Source organism: Podarcis muralis, chromosome 13 (genome assembly GCF_964188315.1).
Source record: "Podarcis muralis chromosome 13, rPodMur119.hap1.1, whole genome shotgun sequence".
Taxonomy (NCBI): Eukaryota; Metazoa; Chordata; class Lepidosauria; order Squamata; family Lacertidae; genus Podarcis; species Podarcis muralis.
In genome coordinates this window covers 26,165,963-26,185,332 of record NC_135667.1, presented here as the reverse complement: position 1 = coordinate 26,185,332, position 19,370 = coordinate 26,165,963, and the positions used below count along the sequence as shown (strand labels likewise).

At 42.5% G+C, this 19,370-nt stretch overlaps 4 protein-coding genes across 4 annotated transcripts; 2 read left to right on the top strand and 2 right to left on the bottom strand.

Annotated features, from left to right (window-relative positions):
- Positions 1–393: 393 nt before the first annotated feature.
- LOC144325390 (olfactory receptor-like protein OLF3) lies at positions 394–1,335 on the top strand. Its single transcript, XM_077918339.1, has one exon. The coding sequence runs from the start codon at positions 394–396 to the stop codon at positions 1,333–1,335; it is 942 nt and encodes a 313-aa protein (XP_077774465.1).
- Positions 1,336–4,963: 3,628 nt separating this feature from the next.
- LOC144325353 (olfactory receptor 2D2-like) lies at positions 4,964–5,893 on the bottom strand. Its single transcript, XM_077918272.1, has one exon. The coding sequence runs from the start codon at positions 5,891–5,893 to the stop codon at positions 4,964–4,966; it is 930 nt and encodes a 309-aa protein (XP_077774398.1).
- A 6,972-nt stretch (positions 5,894–12,865) lies between these two features.
- On the top strand, positions 12,866–13,801 carry LOC114582175 (olfactory receptor 10A7-like). Its single transcript, XM_028702971.2, has one exon. The coding sequence runs from the start codon at positions 12,866–12,868 to the stop codon at positions 13,799–13,801; it is 936 nt and encodes a 311-aa protein (XP_028558804.2).
- A 4,232-nt stretch (positions 13,802–18,033) lies between these two features.
- On the bottom strand, positions 18,034–18,978 carry LOC114582177 (olfactory receptor 10A7-like). Its single transcript, XM_028702975.2, has one exon. It carries the CDS (start codon positions 18,976–18,978, stop codon positions 18,034–18,036), a length of 945 nt encoding a protein of 314 aa, XP_028558808.2.
- Between the last annotated feature and the right edge of the window lie 392 nt (positions 18,979–19,370).

Genomic DNA, 19,370 nt, shown 5'->3' with positions numbered 1-19,370 from the left:
TGACATATACATTGTTTTTTAAAAAGTAGAATGTAGGAATACATTACAAAATTCAGGGATGTGTTGGAAGGATAGCTGTGTTTCTTTTTACAAGTTGTCTTCGGAACCGTAAATTAGATGAGTTCAACTCTGTTTTCATTAAGATGTGCACTGAATTGAACCAAAATGAATTTCTCCCCCATTCCTACACTCTCCTGGTACTGTTGCAAGCATTTCATCACAGTGACAATGCTTTCCATTTACCTAGAGTGCTCCTAAATTGTTATGTCCATGTCCATCATTAATTTTTAGATGAGGAGCAAAGGGACTGTGACACCTCAAACCACAAAGTGTAACTCATGCTTCCCACTTCCTCTGATTTGTTTCCTTCAGCAGAGATACATTGTCTGCATAATGGAACAATGCAACCAGACTAGTATCAAAGAGTTCATATTTGTGGGATTCTCCAGCGATCGAGGCGCCAATTTGTGCCTCTTTGCAGTGGTTCTCTCCATGTACTTCATCACCCTGACAGGTAACACACTGATCATTGTGGCCATCCGCATTGACCAACGGCTCAGCACACCAATGTACTTCTTCCTGACCAATCTCTCTTTCTTGGACATCTGCTACACAACAAGTGTGGTGCCTCAACTGCTGGTTCATTTCCTGATTAGTCCAAAGACCATCTCCTTCAACAGATGCATGGCCCAGCTCTGTATCTCTTTGACCTTTGGCAGCATTGAGTTTATCCTGTTGGCAGCCATGGCTTATGACAGATATGTGGCTGTTTGCTATCCCCTGCATTATAAAGTCATCATGAATAGGACAGTGTGTATTCAGTTGGCACTAGCTTCCTGGATTGGTGGCTTCCTCAATGCTCTAGTCCAAACTGGGTTCACCATGCGCCTTCACTTCTGCACTTTCAACATCATCAACCACTTTGCTTGTGAAGTCCTGGGTGTTATCAAGTTAGCTTGCTCTGAGACCTTTATCAATGAGATCATGCTTATGGTGGCAGGGGTCATTGTGCTACTCATCCCCTGCATCTTGATAATGCTTTCTTACGTGTATATAATCCGTGCTATCCTACGCATCCACTCTTCAGAAGGTCGGCACAGAGCCTTCTCCACATGTTCCTCTCACCTGACTGTCGTCACCTTCTGCTATGGAACAGCTGCATTTGCTTATATGAACCCCAGAACAAACACTTCACCCAACCAAGACAAGATGTTGGCTTTCGTATATGCCGTGGTCACTCCAATGCTTAATCCTATCATCTATAGTTTAAGGAACAAGGAAGTCAAAGGAGCCTTGGCTAAAGCAGTAAGGAAAAACGTCCCCACGGAAAGCTAAAGAACCATTTGTAAAAATTTATATAGCAGCATTAAAATATGTACAATGGTTATCAGATATTTAACTGATACAAGTTCAAAGTCAAATATAAGCTCTATCTGCTCTTGCCTTTGGGAGGTTGGGGACTGATTTACATATACATGCACAACTCTTAATGAGTCCACACAATGACTGGCAATTGAATGTTAACATCTGAACTCATTGGAAAGCATGATGTTGATATAATAGAATCATAGAATTGTAAGCTGGAAGGAAGCACAAGGCTCATGTGGTCCAACCCTTTGCAATACAGGCAGAAATCTTTCACCCAAAATCGGACTTGATATAAGCAATGCGTGGTGCAAGATTCCAGGAATACACCCAGGGTTCATGTTTCCTTCAGGAATGAGGCACAGTGGAGAATGTGGTGTTTTTATTATATATGGTTTATTTACATATAAAGTGGTACCTCGGGTTACATACGCTTCAGGTTACATACACTTCAGGTTACACACTCCGCTAACCCAGAAATAGTGCTTCAGGTTAAGAACTTTGCTTCAGGATGAGAACAGAAATCGTGCTCTGGCAGTGCAGCGGCTAAAGTGGTGCTTCAGGTTAAGAACAGTTTCAGGTTAAGAACAGACCTCCAGAACGAATTAAGTACTTAACCTGAGGTACCACTGTATATACTGTATATATACAGTATATATACAGCCTGTGACAGATGGATTCACAGCATCGCCACTCCAAAAGGTTGTTTTTCTCCCATAGCCACAGCCTTGGATTCAAACAGACATCAGGCATTGCTCTTGCCTCTGTCTTCTCCCAACTTGCTGCTTTATATTGGGTTCAAATCACTGCAACTTTCAACTGTAAACTCTGACTCTGTCTTTCTAACTATTCATGTGTTGCCATTTCTCACAGAGGCGTTGCTGGTGGGAGTGGATGGGAGTTGTAGTTCAATCAGAACAATGTCACTCTGCTGACAGGGGACAACATAGTATCCTAAGAACTCAGTAGCCATCAATATTAAGGGAAAGATTGTTGGATTGCACTGTGGGTGAGCGAGTAAATAAACACACTGCCTTGATCTTGACTTTCCTGAATATTGTGCAAACTGTAGATTAGTGAAGTACTGAGAATTAGTGAAGTACTGAGAATTAGTGAAGTACTGAGAATTATGTTACAGATCCAAATCACCCATAATTTCCCAGCCAGATCTAAAGTTAGCAGAGTTACCAAGGAGAGAGTGACTAATTTTATATAAAATATTTTTTATTAATATTCAATTAATAACATTCCAATTAATAACAAATCAAACCTTGCCACATCATAATACAAACAATAAAGCCAATTATACATTCCAAATTAATTTTTTTAAGAGGGCTTCCCATGTTCTGGCTGTTGGGAGAAAGATTCTTTCCCTTGTTCCTGCTTCCTTCTCTGTTGTTTTCCCCCAGTTTCATAATTCTGATCTTAACCCATTGTCGTATCCTCACAATCACTGGTATGTGACTTTCTATCGTGTTTAACAAACCCATATGTAAGAGGCATTTTATTTTGTGTCAGTGGCGTAGCGTGGGGGGTGCAGGGGGGGGGGCGGCCACACCGGGCGCAACATCTGGGGTTAGGGCAAATCCACAGGTTAGGGGGCGCAAATCCACGGGTTGGGGGTGCAAATCCATGCGTTAGGGGGCGCAAATTACTTGCCTTGCCCCGGGTGCTGACAACTCACGCTACGCCACTGTTTTGTGTTGTTATCCGTCGATTGATTTTCAGTGCAGTCCCCTCCAGTGCCCCCCCTTCATTCCAGAGTCTTATCTTCAAGGGCTCTGGGCTCTCTTCCAGCTCTTCTTCATTTAATAAGATTTATGGCACAGCAATTTTCAGTTTTTTAAAGTGGGATCATCTTAATAGTTGACCCTGGTTGTGGGCAGGCCCTCAACCTGCCCCCCCCGGTGTGGGTAGAGCTATCACCCTCACGCCAGGGTGGCACCATGATCACCCAGGGCTATTGCCCAATCAATTTGAAGAGCTGATTATGGGGGAATGTATAAAAGCAGCAGTGTGACGTGTGCCAAGCACCTGCTTCATGCTGCTGAATACCCACCCATCCTTTGGCCTTGCTTTGGACTTCAGTTGGTTGCCCGTCTTGGGTCGGGGACCGGGTATGAATTTTTCCATTTGGCGAATTGGCATGGGCCACTTGGTTTTTGCCTACCTCTTAGCAATTTTCACAACTTTGTAAGGTTTGGTGGTTAGGCATTGGCTTATTGTTGAGTGGAGGAGGGGTGGTCGGCCATCACCTGACCCTCCATGGTTCAAGGGTATTCTGTTAAAGGAATCCAGGGCCTGGATCTTGTCTGAAGTTCACTTGAGGGGCTAGGGCCATGCCAGGCCTCTGGGAACACCAGGGGAGATGCAGATGGGTTCCCCCGAAGCAGTCTCCCTTTGGGTGGTTTACCCTTACAGACTTCCTGCAAAGGGGGCAGGAGTCAGATATTGTCTTTTGCCAATGCCTAAGCCAATACTGCTCTCATTTCCTGTAATCAATAAAGTTGTGGCCAAAAAAATTCCCCAATGACCTTAAACAAAACGTCTGTGTCTGTGTGAATTTCTTTATGCTAATGGGGGGTTGGCTTGAGGGTCTTGCCACGCAACAAGCTGATGTTCCAAATATGAGTCTTCCATAGAAAAGCAGTGCCGTAGGGTATATTTCACAATCAGTAATTATTTGGTTCCTCTAGAATTCAAGCTTGCTCCTGCCCCAGGCCCTAGAGGAAGCTTGCAAAGATCAAAGATTCACCCTCACTTTCACATTAATTCATATATAACAATAATCCATGCAAGCAAATGCAGTTTTGTGTGTGAAATATGCCCCAATTATAATCCATCGATTGTCTTCAGCTCCCTGTGAGGGGAGGCAGTTTCTTTTTCTCCTGTGCCACAGCCTGTGTCATTTTCTCAACCCGTGCCGCATACATATCTGATCTTGGTTTTGCCAGTTCTAATTGGGGCTCTCCACAGAGGACCGCACGGCCAAGCATCAAATTCTCTAGTTTTACAGTTTCTCCTGCATTCCGTTTAGATAATTGATTCTTTCTTAGTGAAGCTCACCAAATCATGAAATAGCAAATGTAGAAAAAGAAACAGCCGCTCACCCCACTTAAATTGAAGCACAACAATGAAAGACCCTTTCAGATCAAAGCCTTGGCACCCAGTGACTGATTTATTTAGCAGGTCTTTTTTATCTCCTTCTTTCCAGAACACGCCTGTTTCTTAGTCTAAATTTTAATAATTTTTTGAAGAAGAGGGATCCTCCTGCTCATTGAGATGACTCTGGAGAGTTTCCAATTCATGCAGTGCTCAGCACCCAGCATCCCTGACCTGCATTCTGTAAAGAGTGGCAGTTATTGGATGACCCGCGGGTGACAAAGGAGAGGGTGACTAATACTCACTATAATAAATATGTAGTATAGACCTGCAGATTAAAACAGAGTTTGAAGAAGTGAGCATAGTAGATACCCTTTAAAGATTTTGTGGTTTCCCGGGAGAGGATCAAATGGAATAAATTCCAGGAGTGTTTGGATTAAGGGGGCTTGTACACTGAATGCATAATCTCTCTTCCAAGTTGTAATATGGAAGAGACTCAGCTGACTTTCCCCATTGCTTTGGCCAAAGCTCCTTTAACGTCTTTATTTCTCAGACTATAAATGATAGGGTTCAGCATGGGAGAGACCAGAGCATAGAAAACTGAGGCTCTCTTTTCCTGGTCAGCCACATGGCTGGACTGGGGCTGCAAGTAGGTGAAGCCAATGGTGCTGTAGAACAATGTGACAACAGTGAGGTGGGTAGCACAGGTGGAGAAAGCCTGTTGCCGTCCCCTTGCTGAGTGCATGCTGAGTACCACCCTGGCAATGTGGATGTAAGAGATCACTATAAAAGTGAAAGGGAAAATGAGCACAATGACACTCAGGGCAAAGATGAGGACTTTTACTATATAGGTGTCCATGCAAGCCAGCTGCAACACAGCAGGCTCCTCACAAAAGAAATGGTTGATCTGGTTGGGCCCACAGAAGGGAAAATTTATGGTGACAACTGTCAGTGCTGCAGCATTGAAGAATCCACCTAACCAACAGGCTCCTGCCATCTGGATACACACTTGCATCCTCATGATGGTTGGGTACCGCAGTGGTTGACATATGGCCACGTAGCGGTCATATGCCATGAGAGCCAGGATGAAGCACTCAGTCATCCCACAAGACAGAGTCAGGTTGAGTTGGGCCATGCATCTACTGAAGGTAATGATATTTATCCCAGAGGCCAGGTGGACAAGCATCTGAGGGACAGTAATGATTGTGAAGAGCATGTCTAGAAAAGAGAGGTTACCAATGAAAAAGTACATGGCTGTATGAAGGCGTGAGTCAACCCACACCAAGTAGATGATGAGGCTGTTCCCAAACATGGTAGCCAGAATTACAGCTGAGCAGAGCACCAAGAGGACTTGCTGCAATATGGGGTGAGTGGTGAAGCCAAGAAGAATGAATTCATTCACTGATGTCCAATTCTGTCTCCACATCTTTCTCATCAGATACCATCTGCAATGATAAAAGTAACTGTGATGACAGGAAATGCTATTTTCAATGCAACACACCTAACCAAGTTGATATCACACAACACGTATTTCTTGAGAGCTTTTGGTCTAAGTGGCTGAAGTCTCTGCTTCTTTTTCACTGCCTCTGGTTCCTATATTTCTCAGCTATTTCTCGTGGCTTCTAATGGTCCTGGCTGTCATCTTTGCTCATCACACTACAAGCTCGTGTATAACTCAGCTCTATACTTTATCCATTTATGGGTATTGAACAGATTTTTTTAAAATAGATCACAGTTTCAAATGGGAAAGAAGGAGAGAAATGTGCCACGAAACCTATGGCTCAGGGCTGCAATACCTCAAGTACTACCAATCCCCACTCCCAAGATTCTGTGATCATAATCAGAGGCCCTTATATTTTTAGACATCTTCCACCTGACATCTAGTTCTGTGCATAGAAAATTGGAAACGCATTCAGGCTATAATGCTATACAACAATTACCTAGGAGTGCATCCCACTGAACCTTCTTGGTAGTAGCACCCTCCCTGTGGAATGCCCTCCCATCAGATGTCAAGGAGATAAGTAACTATACAACTTTTAGAAGACACCTGAAGGCAGTCCTATATAGGAAAGTTTTAAACACTTACTCTTTTATTACTATTTGGATATGCTGAAAGCTGCCCAGAGTGGTTGGGGCAGCCCAGTCATATGGGTGGGGTTCTACTACTACTGCTAAATTATTTCAAGGTCATCAGTTTTAAAAGTCCTTCACTGCAATCTGTAGTTATACTGCTGTTACTCAGTTTAATTAATCCCCCCTTTTTTGCCCATTATGAGAACTTAGCCAAATAGATACCTGCTCCTTTTAGACATTGTCTACTTGTACATATGGTGAAAGTAAAAATGTAATTTGACCATGCAAAGCCACCTATGGGATTTACCTGCCGTTTTTGTAATATCCATTCCAGCCACTGTCTGTTTCTTAAAATGCTGATCCCCTTTGCAGAATTTAATAGCCACAGTCACATATAAGGTGCCAATAATACCCCATGTCTTTTAAATATCTGAGTACATATAAAAAAAATTCACATGAAAATTCTGACAAAGAAAAAGGGAAATGTTGTCCCATTAAAAAGAAACCAAAGGTAAAAATAGCACAATACCTTTTGTTGTTTAGTCGTTTAGTCGTGTCCTACTCTTCGTGACCCCATGGACCAGAGCACGCCAGGCACTTCTGTCTTCTACTGCCTCCCGCAGGATCACTCCCCTTCATGGATCACTGCCTTGCCATGGCAAAGGGGCTTGAATAACTCAGAGAAGCTATGAACTACGCCGAGCAGGGCACCCAAGATGAACAGGTCATAGTGGAGAGTTTTGACCAAACGTGATCCACCTGGAGGAGGAACTGGCAAGCCACTCTAGTATCCCTGCCAAGAAAACTCCATGGACAAAGACAATACCTTTAGTAACAGCAACTAAAAGTCACAAAATATCCTGTAAGAAAACTGAATACATGATGGTTAGGAAATTAATTAAATCTACTATTCGTCACACAATCTGAAATAAAACCTTTCTGCAGAGAAACATATATGACTTAAAATGAACCTTTAAAGCTGAATAGCACTGACAATATCTTCTGTAGTCTAATCAAGGGAAAGTAAATTCTTTGTGGAGTTCTCACCTGGTTAATATATATTTTCCTTGGGGATAAGCAGCAGGAAAATGAAGTTAAGTTTTCAAAATATAAACTTGGCTGAAGAGGACAAATCTTGAAGGGAGTTAAAAAATACCATATTTTTCGCCCCATAGGGCGCACCTAGGTGTGTTTTTTTTTGGGGGGGGGAATAAAGAAAAAAAATTATTTTCCCCCCCCCAGGCATGGGGCTGGGGCGGGGGAAGCCCAAGCTTCCCCCGACCCCAGCCCCCAGAACAGGCTGCTATCCGCAAGCCTAGGGAGCCTGGCGGAAAGTCGCGCCGGTCTCCCCAGGCTTGCGGATATCTGCCCGAAGCCTGGGGCACACTGCTCGGCGCGCCCCAGGCTTCGGGATGCAGGCAGCTCTCTGCAAGCCTGCATAAATAAAGTACCTTGGCTTAAATACATGCAGTTTAAGACTGAATACCTTGTTTCTTCTTTTACTTTCTTTTTTAATGGAGTGCCTTACATATTAAATATAAAAGAGACCTCCGGGTACAGGGCGGTATATAAATTCATATATATATATGTGTGTGTGTGTGTGTGTGTGTGTGTGTGTGTGTGTGTATGGCAGGACTTTGATCTCCAAGCAAACTGAAGTCAAGAGACTGCATGTATGGTAGGGATCACTTGCAGGCAAAAGTGAAAGGTTCTAGTATATGTTCCCTACAGGATTCATCCGAAGCCAGAACTGAATCAGATTGATTCGTAATGATCTGGCCTTTGACCAAGGCTGGAACTACATTGATCTGTAAATATGTTATGAAAAATAATGTTATATAGTGCTCAATGCATTCTTTCATTGATGGCTGATCCCTGCTCTACAGCACCCTCTGGTGTCACATTTTAATAACACATTTTTAACATTATTAAGGATTCCTATTAATTATGACAGTATAATGCAGCGGGTTGCAAATAGAGACAAAGCAATCGTATGCCATAACTAATAATATGACACACTCTAGGCTCCCAAAGAAGACGGCACAATATATTTGTGCCCTTCATTCAAAAAAGGAGATAGCCTTTGTCTCAGAGAGAAGGTCCACAAGCAACTTAGGGACAATAGCTGATGTGAACTCAACTTCTGCCAAGGACAGGTTTTGGAGGAAGTAGTACATAGGGCTGTGCAAGATGGGGTCCAGCTTGTTAGCAGAATTATGAATATGTTTCCTATCAAAGTCACTAGATAGAATACAGTACAAGAAACAGAACGAAGAGGAGGGCCTGAAGCTGTCCCAGATTGGCAAACCCAAAAAGAATGAACTCATTGAACATAGTCTGGTTAGGTCAGCTCATTAAAAAATTAAACTGCAATCCCGGGTAACAGTACACAGAAGCGCAATACCAATAACTCCACTTTCCAACTGGAAGCAAAATCCATTCTTCTCAATAACTATGATTGTCTTAGTTGCTTTGACAGATGACATCTGACATTTTTCATGATTCTATTTCATTGATGATTTTATAAGCAGAAGTTATCAAACATTTTTATTCCGTTATTCCAACTTGGAAATGTTCCTTTATCTGTACTTATCAGGCTTCCATTTAGGAGCTGAGTAGTTCAAAACATCTGGAAAACAAAATAGTTCAACAAATTGTATTCCTGTTAGAGTTCAAAGCACGTAGTCCATAATCTAGGGGCAGTAAACCAACATCCTGCAAACTAATTATTGTTGAATTTCAGTAATGAGTATTTATATGGCTCAGTAATGGACATTGGCTTCACAGCAACACCCGATGAAAGTTGCCATTGATGAAACGAAATATAGTTCTCTATTTGTAACTTCTGTCTTTATTTAAAAATAAATAAATACTAAAGCATCAGCCTTGGATTTTTAGAGACCAAAATTCTTTATGAAAAGCTAATTACACAGCTAATTATATATACCCAGGAACAAAAGTCAGAGGAAAAATGTGGCATCAGTAGAGGCCATGGAACATCAACAGTCATTATCCCCATTGGTGATTCCCAAAGGGATATTCCTAGTCCAGGCTACCAATGGGAGCAGACAATTGTTCACTATGAGTTTCCAGTAGCATGAATGAATTCTAAAATCAAACGGAGTTCTGGTGCATTATAAGTCTTCTGTCCCATGAGAATTAGACACAAGGAATGTATCCCAATTAATATGTTCCCCAGATTGTATTGTATTGTATTGTATTGTATTGTAGTAACCATATTATGTGAACAGATCTTTACACCAGATCACTGAAAGAGAAAATTTGGGGCTTAGTGGATAAATTTTGGGGCTGAGTGGATAAATTTTGGGGCTGAGTGGATAAACTTGATCATGGCCTACTTCCTTGAAAAAGGCTTAGAACCTGAAAGTTTCATTGTTTACTTCTGAACATTGATCAACAGTAACTTAAAGTTACTGTTTCAGTAACTTAAAGAGACTGTGGAAACTACACATGAAACCGTTTATGTTTGGAAATGTTCTGAATGACAACAAAACTATGACTGGAGTACACATGGACTCTGCGGTATTCCAGTATGTTGCTAGCCATTTACCCCCTGACACAACAAATTTCACTGTGCTTTAGATGATGGCATCAGAGGTGGCTTCAGTGTGGACATGTACTCGTTCGGTTCATACCCTCCCCACCACACACTTTATCTTGAAGAGCTGTCAAGAGGGCAGTTCTGGATTTGAACTGTCAAATATAAAAATTATGATGAACCATAACAAGAGAGCTTGAAGTTGCCAATCAAAAACACCTGGATAGCACACATCACCTAGTGTCCTCCCCAAAATGATGAGATGTCATGTTTCTATTTACGTTTTAGTGACAATGCATTAATTTGCATCTATACATATTAATAACCATATGCAAATTTTATGCAGATTTGTGCTATTTTCTCCCCCTCCCATGATGAATTATTATTATTAACAGTCCAAAAGTGTCCGCCTCAAATTGTCACCACTTCAATTCTGCTCAATACAATTGGTTCAAAGGTGCTTGCATCATCAAACACATTGCTTCAAATTCTGCCCCTTCCCCCAACAGGCATCCCTTTTCTGATCTCTAATAGTGTGAATGAAGAAATGAGGTAATGTAGATTTGGAACTAGTAGAAACCTGTCCTAGTTCTGTTTATTCTACTAGGAAACAAACGTATCCCCAAATGATACATTTACCTTTGGGGACTAAGGTGATACAGCATTCTGCTCCTTTAAAAATATATAGCACATTTCTAATTAAATATGAAGGTGAGGGCAGCCTCCATATCCTTAATTCCTGCTAAGAAACGCAAAGTATAACTACCATAAGAAATAATTTCCGAAGCTTTTATGTCAGTAAGGGATTAATTATCCTATTCACTAGTAGTTTAACAGAACTATGGAAATTCAAAAGTATGAACAAGATTTAGAACTCTAAAGATAATGTAAATCAAGGCCTGCAAGGACTTTTTAATAGTGTTGTCTTTATATTCTCAAGTGAAGAATGGCTTGGAAATTATGCTCTAAATAATCACAGTGACTGAGGTGACCAAGCAGCGCCTGCTTTGCTAACACAGAACTTTCTTTCACATTTAAGAGGTAGGTGAGAATTGCTTGATTGTGAAGGGTATCATAGCCCCTAGGAGTTGGCTCCAATGGTATGAAAGGAGAAGTACAAGTGCACAAATAATTTAGATTCTCTTATTGCCTATTTTCAGGTTTTAGTAGAATGGGGTTGGCTCTCTTTTTCTCTCACTTGGAACTGTATTGTCTTCACTTACAAATGAGTGGCATCCCTGTTTCCACTGGATGCACAGTGTGTAAGTCCCCTTCAGCACAATTGGTCTTATCTCTGAGTAAACATGGATCGGATTGTAATGTTAATAGAGTTATCAAAGGGATGGGGAACCTGTGGCTCATAACGTTTTGTACTTTGACACATATCGGCCTTGACCAATGGCCATGCTGCCTTGTGCTGAGGGCAGTTGAAGTCACATCTGAAGGGGTGCCTGTTCCTCATCTGCAAATGATCTCATAGCAATGTACAGTAGCTGATTTGTGATTAGGTGTGCTGATGAATATTAACACTGAAAGAGTAGTTAGGGTGACCAGATGCAAAATAAGACAGCAATACTGAGCCTCTAATAGCAAGTAGACCTTCTTTTAATCTAGCAACAATTTTGCATGGCAATGAAAGATACAGGAACACTACCCTCCTTTGCAATAAGTTAAACTATTAATTTAAGCAATATTTTAGTTGGTCCTAGAGAAGTTGTTCGGTCCCAGCGCCTGCCAACCTAGCAGTTCGAAAGCACCCCTAAGTGCAAGTAGATAAATAGGTACCGCTTACTAGTGGGAAGGTAAACGGAGTTTCCGTGTGCGGCTCTGGCTCGCCAGAGCAGCGATGGCACGCTGGCCATGTGACCCGGAAGTGTCTCCAGACAGTGCTGGCCCCCGGCCTCTTGAGTGAGATGGGCGCACAACCCTAGAGTCTGTCAAGACTGGCCCGTACGGGCAGGGGTACCTTTACCTTTTAGAGAAGATGATGACGGAAGCCTCTGTGTCTCATCTCTCACTGAAATGAGTGCTGCTAGATCCAAGCTAATGGAGAGGCAGATAGATGTGCAGTATCACCACTTCCTTGGCTGCAACCACATAAAATATGGCCATGAATTGGGACATGTACTTTGCAAACTGTCTTTTTAGAGGAGGGTATATATCTTTTCAGTCCTTTCAGTTAAGACATTTTATTGTACAAAAGTAAATACATTTAAGGATTGATGGAAATTGATTTGTTTTTTGAACTATTTGCCTAAAATAAAAATCAACTTAAAGGTATTTATCTTCTTTTTTTAAAAATAGAAATGTTCAATGAAATTCAGTCTTGACAAAAATGAAAAGCTAAAAGAAGCGGTATAACAAATGACATGGAGAATATTAAGCATTTTTGGAAAAGCTAGCTCCCTACAACTGTTATATAAATGTTAGGCTTTAGAATAAACTTTGAATTGTAACTTTAAATTATGACAAGCAAATGTAAAACACTAAGGCAACATGATGTAAATTAAAGCATAAGGATGAAGTTTGAAGTTTGTATTTTGAATATGTGAAAAAAGAATTGATTGATTGAAGTGGGACATTAAAAAGTTATTATCTGGTCACCTCCACATTATCCTAATCCACCCCAGCCAAACAGATCACGGGATTGGGGTTGCACTGTAAATCAATTTAATAGAACCAGTGCAAAATGTATTAAATAGCTATTAATCTCTTTGTTTGTTGCTTTGCCTTCAGTATATAATCCAATCCAATAATCTTGAAGAAATGAAGTGGAAAAACCAAACAAGTGTGATGGAATTTATCCTCGTTGGTTTTTCAACCATGCCAAATATAGAGCTGTTTTTGTTTCCCCTAGTCTTGATGATGTACATTGTGACAGTGACTGGGAACGTCCTCATCATTGTGGTTGTCATGATAGATCCAGCTCTTCAATCTCCAATGTACTTCTTCCTGAGGAACTTGTCCTTCATTGAGATCTGCTTCACTTTAGACACAATCCCTAAAATGCTAGTCAACCTTCTGCTGAAGCATAAAAGTATTTCTTACATCGGCTGTGCCATTCAAATGTCTGGCTTCTTCTATTTTGGATGTGCTGAGTGTTTCATTTTAGCTGCCATGTCCTATGACCGCTATGTTGCTATCTGTAATCCCTTGCACTATGCCACTGTCATGAACAGGAATTTCTGCCACAAGTTGCTGGGTGGGGTGTGGGTCATTGGCATTCCCGTATCACTCTTGCAGGCAGCTTGGATCTTTAGTCTCCCCTTTTGTGGACCCAAAGAGGTCAATCACTTTTTCTGTGATGTGCCACCAGTACTGAAGTTAGTTTGTGCTGATACTTACTTATTTGAAATGCAAGCCATTGCCTCTACGCTCTTGTTCCTCATGTTTCCTTTTGTACTCATCCTGATCTCCTACATACGCATCATTACCACCATCCTCAGAATATCTTCAGCAGAGGGCAGACACAAAGCCTTCTCCACTTGCTCATCTCATCTCATTGTGGTGACATTGTTCTATGGAAGTGGGAGCATTGTCTATCTGAGACCCAACTCCAACTATTCCCCAGAAGTAAAAAAAATGCTGTCTCTATTTTATGCAGTCCTCACACCCATGCTAAACCCCATTATCTACACTCTGAGGAACCGTGAAGTGAAGGAAGCCATGAAGAGAATTCTTGGTCAGAAAATCTTCTCATAGACTACAAAGATGTGTTACGGACAACATGGAGATTTCCTAATGTCAGTTGAGGAACAGATATTGATATAGTCCTGGCTGTTAGAAAAAAGAAATATGCAGGCAGTTCCTTTAGACAACAGACAGAAACAATTTTGGAAGCAGTCAGTTGCAGCTCATACTGTATAGCACCATAGAAACTGTTTTTGACATAACTGTCACAAAGGGCTACCATATGTCCTTTTTCCCCAGGACTTTTTGCTCTTCAAAATATGGCAACCCTACCAGGGACTGCATACAACCTGTAACCTACATTTTCACTACAGCTAGTCTATTTTTTATATAACAAAAGTAATAATGATCTAATTATGTAAATGAATAAACATGTTAAACTGTGTAATGGTGTGGAAAATGTCCCTTTGCACTGCAGAAATGCATGCAGACTGCATAAGCCTGCTATGTTTTGTGGTTTCTTAATTGATATATTTTATAAAGGAGCATAAAAGGTAAAGGTACCCCTGCCCATACGGGCCAGTCTTGCCAGACTCTAGGGTAGTGCGCTCATCTCACTCTATAGGCCGGGAGCCAGCGCTGTCCGCAGACACTTCCGGGTCACATGGCCAGCGTGACAAGCTATATCTGGCGAGCCAGCGCAGCACACGGAACGGCGTTTACCTTCCCGCTGGTAAGCGGTCCCTATTTATCTACTTGCACCCGGGGGTGCTTTCGAACTGCTACGTTGGCAGGCTCTGGGACCGAGCAACGGGAGCGCACCCCGCTGCGGGGATTCGAACCGCCGACCTTTCGATCGGCAAGTCCTAGGCGCTGAGGCTTTAACCCACAGCGCCACCCGCGTCCCTCATAAAGGAGCATACTTGTATTTAAATTACTATACTTGTCATAACTCTTTAGCTTAAAAAACACAGAGGACAGCTAACGTGCTCTTCCAGATGACTCTTTACCTAGTGCACCATCAAATATCAGCTCTCTGCTAGGCTTCTGTTTCTTTTTTTCTTTAGTGCTGCAACTGGTGGCAACTGGTCTGGGGCCACAGTGGCAGAGCGCCAGAGGTAAGGCGGCAGCTGGCAGCAAGGGGACGAAGACTGGGCAGCAGTGGGCAGCATGTCACAATGGCGGTGAAGGGTGGCGGTGATGGGAGGGTGCCAGGCACCCAGAACAACATTTTGTGGGTGCCCAGCCCCCTAGGGCCCTCTGGAGTTGGCACAAGTGCCAGGCTCTAAGGGAGCCTGTTGCAGGGGCACCTGGTCATGCCCCCTCAAAAAATGTGCCTGGGGTCACAGCCCCCCCCCCCACTATGCCACTGATTCATGGGGAGGTTCCACTCAGCATTACCTGCCACTCCCTGCCACCTTTTTCCTGAGCTGCCAGTGTCTCCTAGCAAGCAGGGAATGCCCTGCCCTGGCATGGCTGCCCATCTCCAAGGTGACTGGCAGAAGTATGGAAGCTGAGCAGGGAGTGTTAGCCTGGCAGCGTTCCAGCACTGATAGTCCATAAAGTACTTCATGGTTATGGAAGCATTTCACAACCTAAAGAGCCACTGGCAGCAGGGCATGCCTTATCCTCCTCCCTGCTGGCTTCCTTTGGGGAACATATAATGCTGTATATGAGACTTCATTTTTCTCCTGTCATGTTCCCCACATGATTCTCCACCACCCATGAGCAACTACTTTATGGACAGCCCCTCTAGGTGAGGAAGGCTCCTCCCTGCCCTGAAGGATCCACATTGCTCTCATGTAAGTCATGTGACTTTCATGGAGAGTGCACCCCCAAAAGACGTGCATCCCAATTTCCCTCTGCAGGATGTTAGAGGGCATGTCATAGGGCAGTGGTGGCGGACCTATGGCACCTATGGCACATTCTGAGTGCCCTCTCTGTGGGCACGTGCGCTGTCATCCCAGCAGGGCCGTAATTGTCAGGAGTTCAGCTTACACTCGAGTAGGACCCTCGCAGAGACACATGCCCAACTGGCATGTTCCCTCCCTCCTGGTTGATCGTTCGGGAGCTTCATAAGCTTTCTTCAGCCTGAACATCGCAGCAACCGATGCCAACCGAGACCAGCACACTTAGAGATCCGCAAAGTTTGCGCACTTTGTGTGACAGACCTCAGCAACTCAGTATTTGGGCTAATCTACTTTATTTACTTATAAACACACACAGAGCACTGCAGCATGGCTCCCCCTCTCTCTAGCATCAGACAGGAAAGAGAAAAAGAACAAAGGGCAATAGTCCCACTTCACGGAACACAGTAACACAAATATCCTGTCTCCATCACTTCCCACTCTGTGGAGTCAAAACATGTGATAGACATTAATCCCACGCAGACCTCACTGACTGCAATGATGGAGCAGGAATTCTAACAATAACTTCTGTGCCAGTGGCAGAGGAGGAGGAGGAGGAGAGGAGGGCTCGCACGCACTGTCCAAAGCCTGTGGTACCAGGGCCTGGCGAGCGAGCGAGGGGCTGAGCAGGCATTGACTTTTGATGCGCCAGGGCCTCCCGCCAGTCTGTTTTTCCTCCTCAGGAGTAAGCCACCTTGAGTTCAGCAGGGCTTAACTCCCAGGTCAGTAAGCATATAAAGATGGCAGCCTAAGAAGGGGCTGTTGGGTTTACATGTTCACTGGGCTTTCCTGCAGAAGCCAACAGAGAAATTCATTCTGTGGAGGCTGTGATCAAATGACAGCTGAAGAAATGGCAAATAACAACTTATTATTATTATTATTATTATTATTATTATTATTATTACCCTGCCCACCTGGCTGGGTTTATTTCTTTATTTATATTTATTTGTACGTGCACACACAGACAATCATTATTATATCATATTAAGAATTGGGAGAGGGTGGCTTTTAGTACAGCCCTCCAGTGTACACTAGTGGCCAAAATTGTGAAACCTTCTGAAAAAAACGTATTTCCGTGGTTTGATGGCTCATAAAACCACTTTGTCTGGGAGTAATACCAGTGCTTTTTTTTCTGTGGGGACGCACGGGGACGCATACCCCTAAACATTTTGTAAATTTAACGGGAGAAGAAATTCACTGTATTTATTCTTCCTGATTTGAACTGTATTTATTTTTCCCCGGTGGTGATTTCCTTGACTCAAAATGAGACTTTTTTTAGAAGGAAAAAAAAAAGCACTGAGTTATACCATAAAATTATATATCAATGGAAAGAATAATTTAATGAAGAATGTAATGCAATAACTTTTATGAAGGATTATTTATTACAACAGCAGTTACAAAGAAGAAAAGTGAAAAACAGAAAAAAGGGATATACTGGTTAAATTGCCATGTTGGCACTTTGCGATAAATAAGTGAGTTTTGGGTTGCAGTTTGGGCACTCAGTCTCTAAAAGGTTTGCCATCACTGTAGTAGTGGGTCTCCTAACAACTTTCAAAACTCTTAATAAGCTACATCTCAAATGATTATTTGGGGTAAATCGGGATTGTTTTAAATTTATACTGCATACTTACTAGTCATTGAATATGATTTATGTTAGTCTGATACAACTCCATCTTAAAGCTATTTTCATTGTATTGTGGTTATTTTTATTACATCTTTTTACAATTTCAAGGAATTTTTGCATGTTTTTATGTATCTCCACCCCCTCTCATATATCCCACTTTTTTGTAAGGGAAAACAGAACAGAAGGGGCAGGTTTCCATGATGTACACTGTACCTAGTTGTGATTCAATTAAGTATTTGCTGTTTGGGTCTGTGCTTTGAATGGCTAAGACTAAGTTATGCATGAACAACAACAACAAAATCCAATACTCTCCAGTGTGGTGTAGTGGTTAAGAGTGGTAGACTTGTAATCTGGGGAACCGGGTTCGCGTCTCCGCTCCTCCACGTGCAGCTGCTGAGTGACTTTGGGCTAGTCACACTTCTCTGAAGTCTCTCAGCCCTACTCACCTCACAGAGTGTTTGTTGTGGGGGAGGAAGGGAAAGGAGAATGTTAGCTGCTTTGAGACTCCTTCAGGTCGTGATAAAGCGGGATATCAAATCCAAACTCTCTTTTCATCTGTTCTTTGAATGGGGAACAATTGAGCTAGCTGTCTGTATGACAAAATCCAATTTCAGCATGCTGTTTACTAGGAGCAGGAACTGTCTTTTGTGCTTCTTTTAGACATCACTTTATACATTCTGGTCATGCTCAATCTGTGGAAATTATATAGTACCGGCAATCAAAAGTATACTAATTTATCTTTATTCCTTCCAAACATTATGATGAATGAATGATCATCTGTGAAAAAATAATTCTCTGTTCATGGTCTTGGTCACCATCCTCTTAATGGCACCATTTACTTCCTTATTCCTTAGGGCATAGATAATAGGGTTCAGCATGGGCGTGATGGTGGTGTACACTAAAGCCAAGTATTTGTCACTATCCTGAGCATTAAGTGATTTGGGCCTTAGATAAATCAAGCTGCCACTCCCATAGTACAGTGTCACCACCAAGACATGAGAAGAGCAGGTGGAGAAAGCTTTCTGACGCCCTTCTGAAGATGTCATCTTCAGGACATTGGAAATAATCAGAGAGTAGGACACAATGATAAGGGAAAAGGGGGTGAAAATAACTAGGATGGCAGCTGTAAAGAGCTGCATTTCATACAAAGAAGTGTCAATGCATGAAAGCTTGAGGAGTGGAGGGATATCACAGAAAAAATAATTAATTTTGTTTGATCCACAGAATGGCAGAGTGAAGACCCAAGCTGTCTGAAGCAGAGACACCAAGTTGCCCATAAACCACGAGAGGACAGTCAGTGAAAGGCAAACTTTCTGGTTCATGATGGTCATGTATCTCAGTGGTTTGCATATGGCCACGTAACGGTCATAGGCCATAAAAGCCAGGAGGAAGCATTCTGATGACGCTAAGAAAAGCAAGAAGAACATTTGTGTGGCACATCCAGTGTAGGAAATTCTCTTATTCTCTGATAGGAAATTAACCAGCATTAGGGGGAGGGTCACCGAAGAGCAGCAAATGTCCAGGAAAGACAAGACCTTCAGAAAGAAATACATTGGTGTGTGAAGTGATGGATCTGCTATGACCATGATGAAAATGAGCATGTTCCCCAACACTATTATTATGTAAACCAATAGAAACACAATGAACAAAAACAGTTGCAGGTCAGGATGATTCATTAAACCCAAGAGGACAAATCCATTCTCTCTTGTAGCATTCATTGCTCTTGTTTGACTCTTCTGGAAGAAGAAAAGAATGCAAAATGTGTTAATGGAAGCTTAAAAGAGAGCCAGTGTGGTGTAGTGGTTAAGAGCAGTAGTCTCGTAATCTGGGGAACCGGGTTCGCGTCTCCGCTCCTCCACATGCAGCTGCTGGGTGACCTTGGGCCAGTCACACTTCTTTGAAGTCTCTCAGCCCCACTCACCTTACAGAGTGTTTGTTGTGGGGGAGGAAGGGAAAAGGAGATTGTTAGCCGCTTTGAGACTCCTTAAAGGGAGTGAAAGGCGGGATATCAAATCCAAACTCTTCTTCTTCTTCTAAAATAACATAGGTAAAGGTAAAGGTAAGACTCTGGGGTTGCAGCGCTCATCTTGCTCTATAGGCCGAAGGAGCC

Excerpts from the sequence above, each read along its gene's own strand:
- LOC114582175 (XM_028702971.2), top strand. The coding sequence starts at position 12,866 with ATGAAGTGGAAAAACCAAACAAGTGTGATGGAATTTATCCTCGTTGGT.
- LOC144325390 (XM_077918339.1), top strand. The coding sequence starts at position 394 with ATGGAACAATGCAACCAGACTAGTATCAAAGAGTTCATATTTGTGGGA.
- LOC114582177 (XM_028702975.2), bottom strand. The coding sequence starts at position 18,978 with ATGAATGCTACAAGAGAGAATGGATTTGTCCTCTTGGGTTTAATGAAT.
- LOC144325353 (XM_077918272.1), bottom strand. The coding sequence starts at position 5,893 with ATGTGGAGACAGAATTGGACATCAGTGAATGAATTCATTCTTCTTGGC.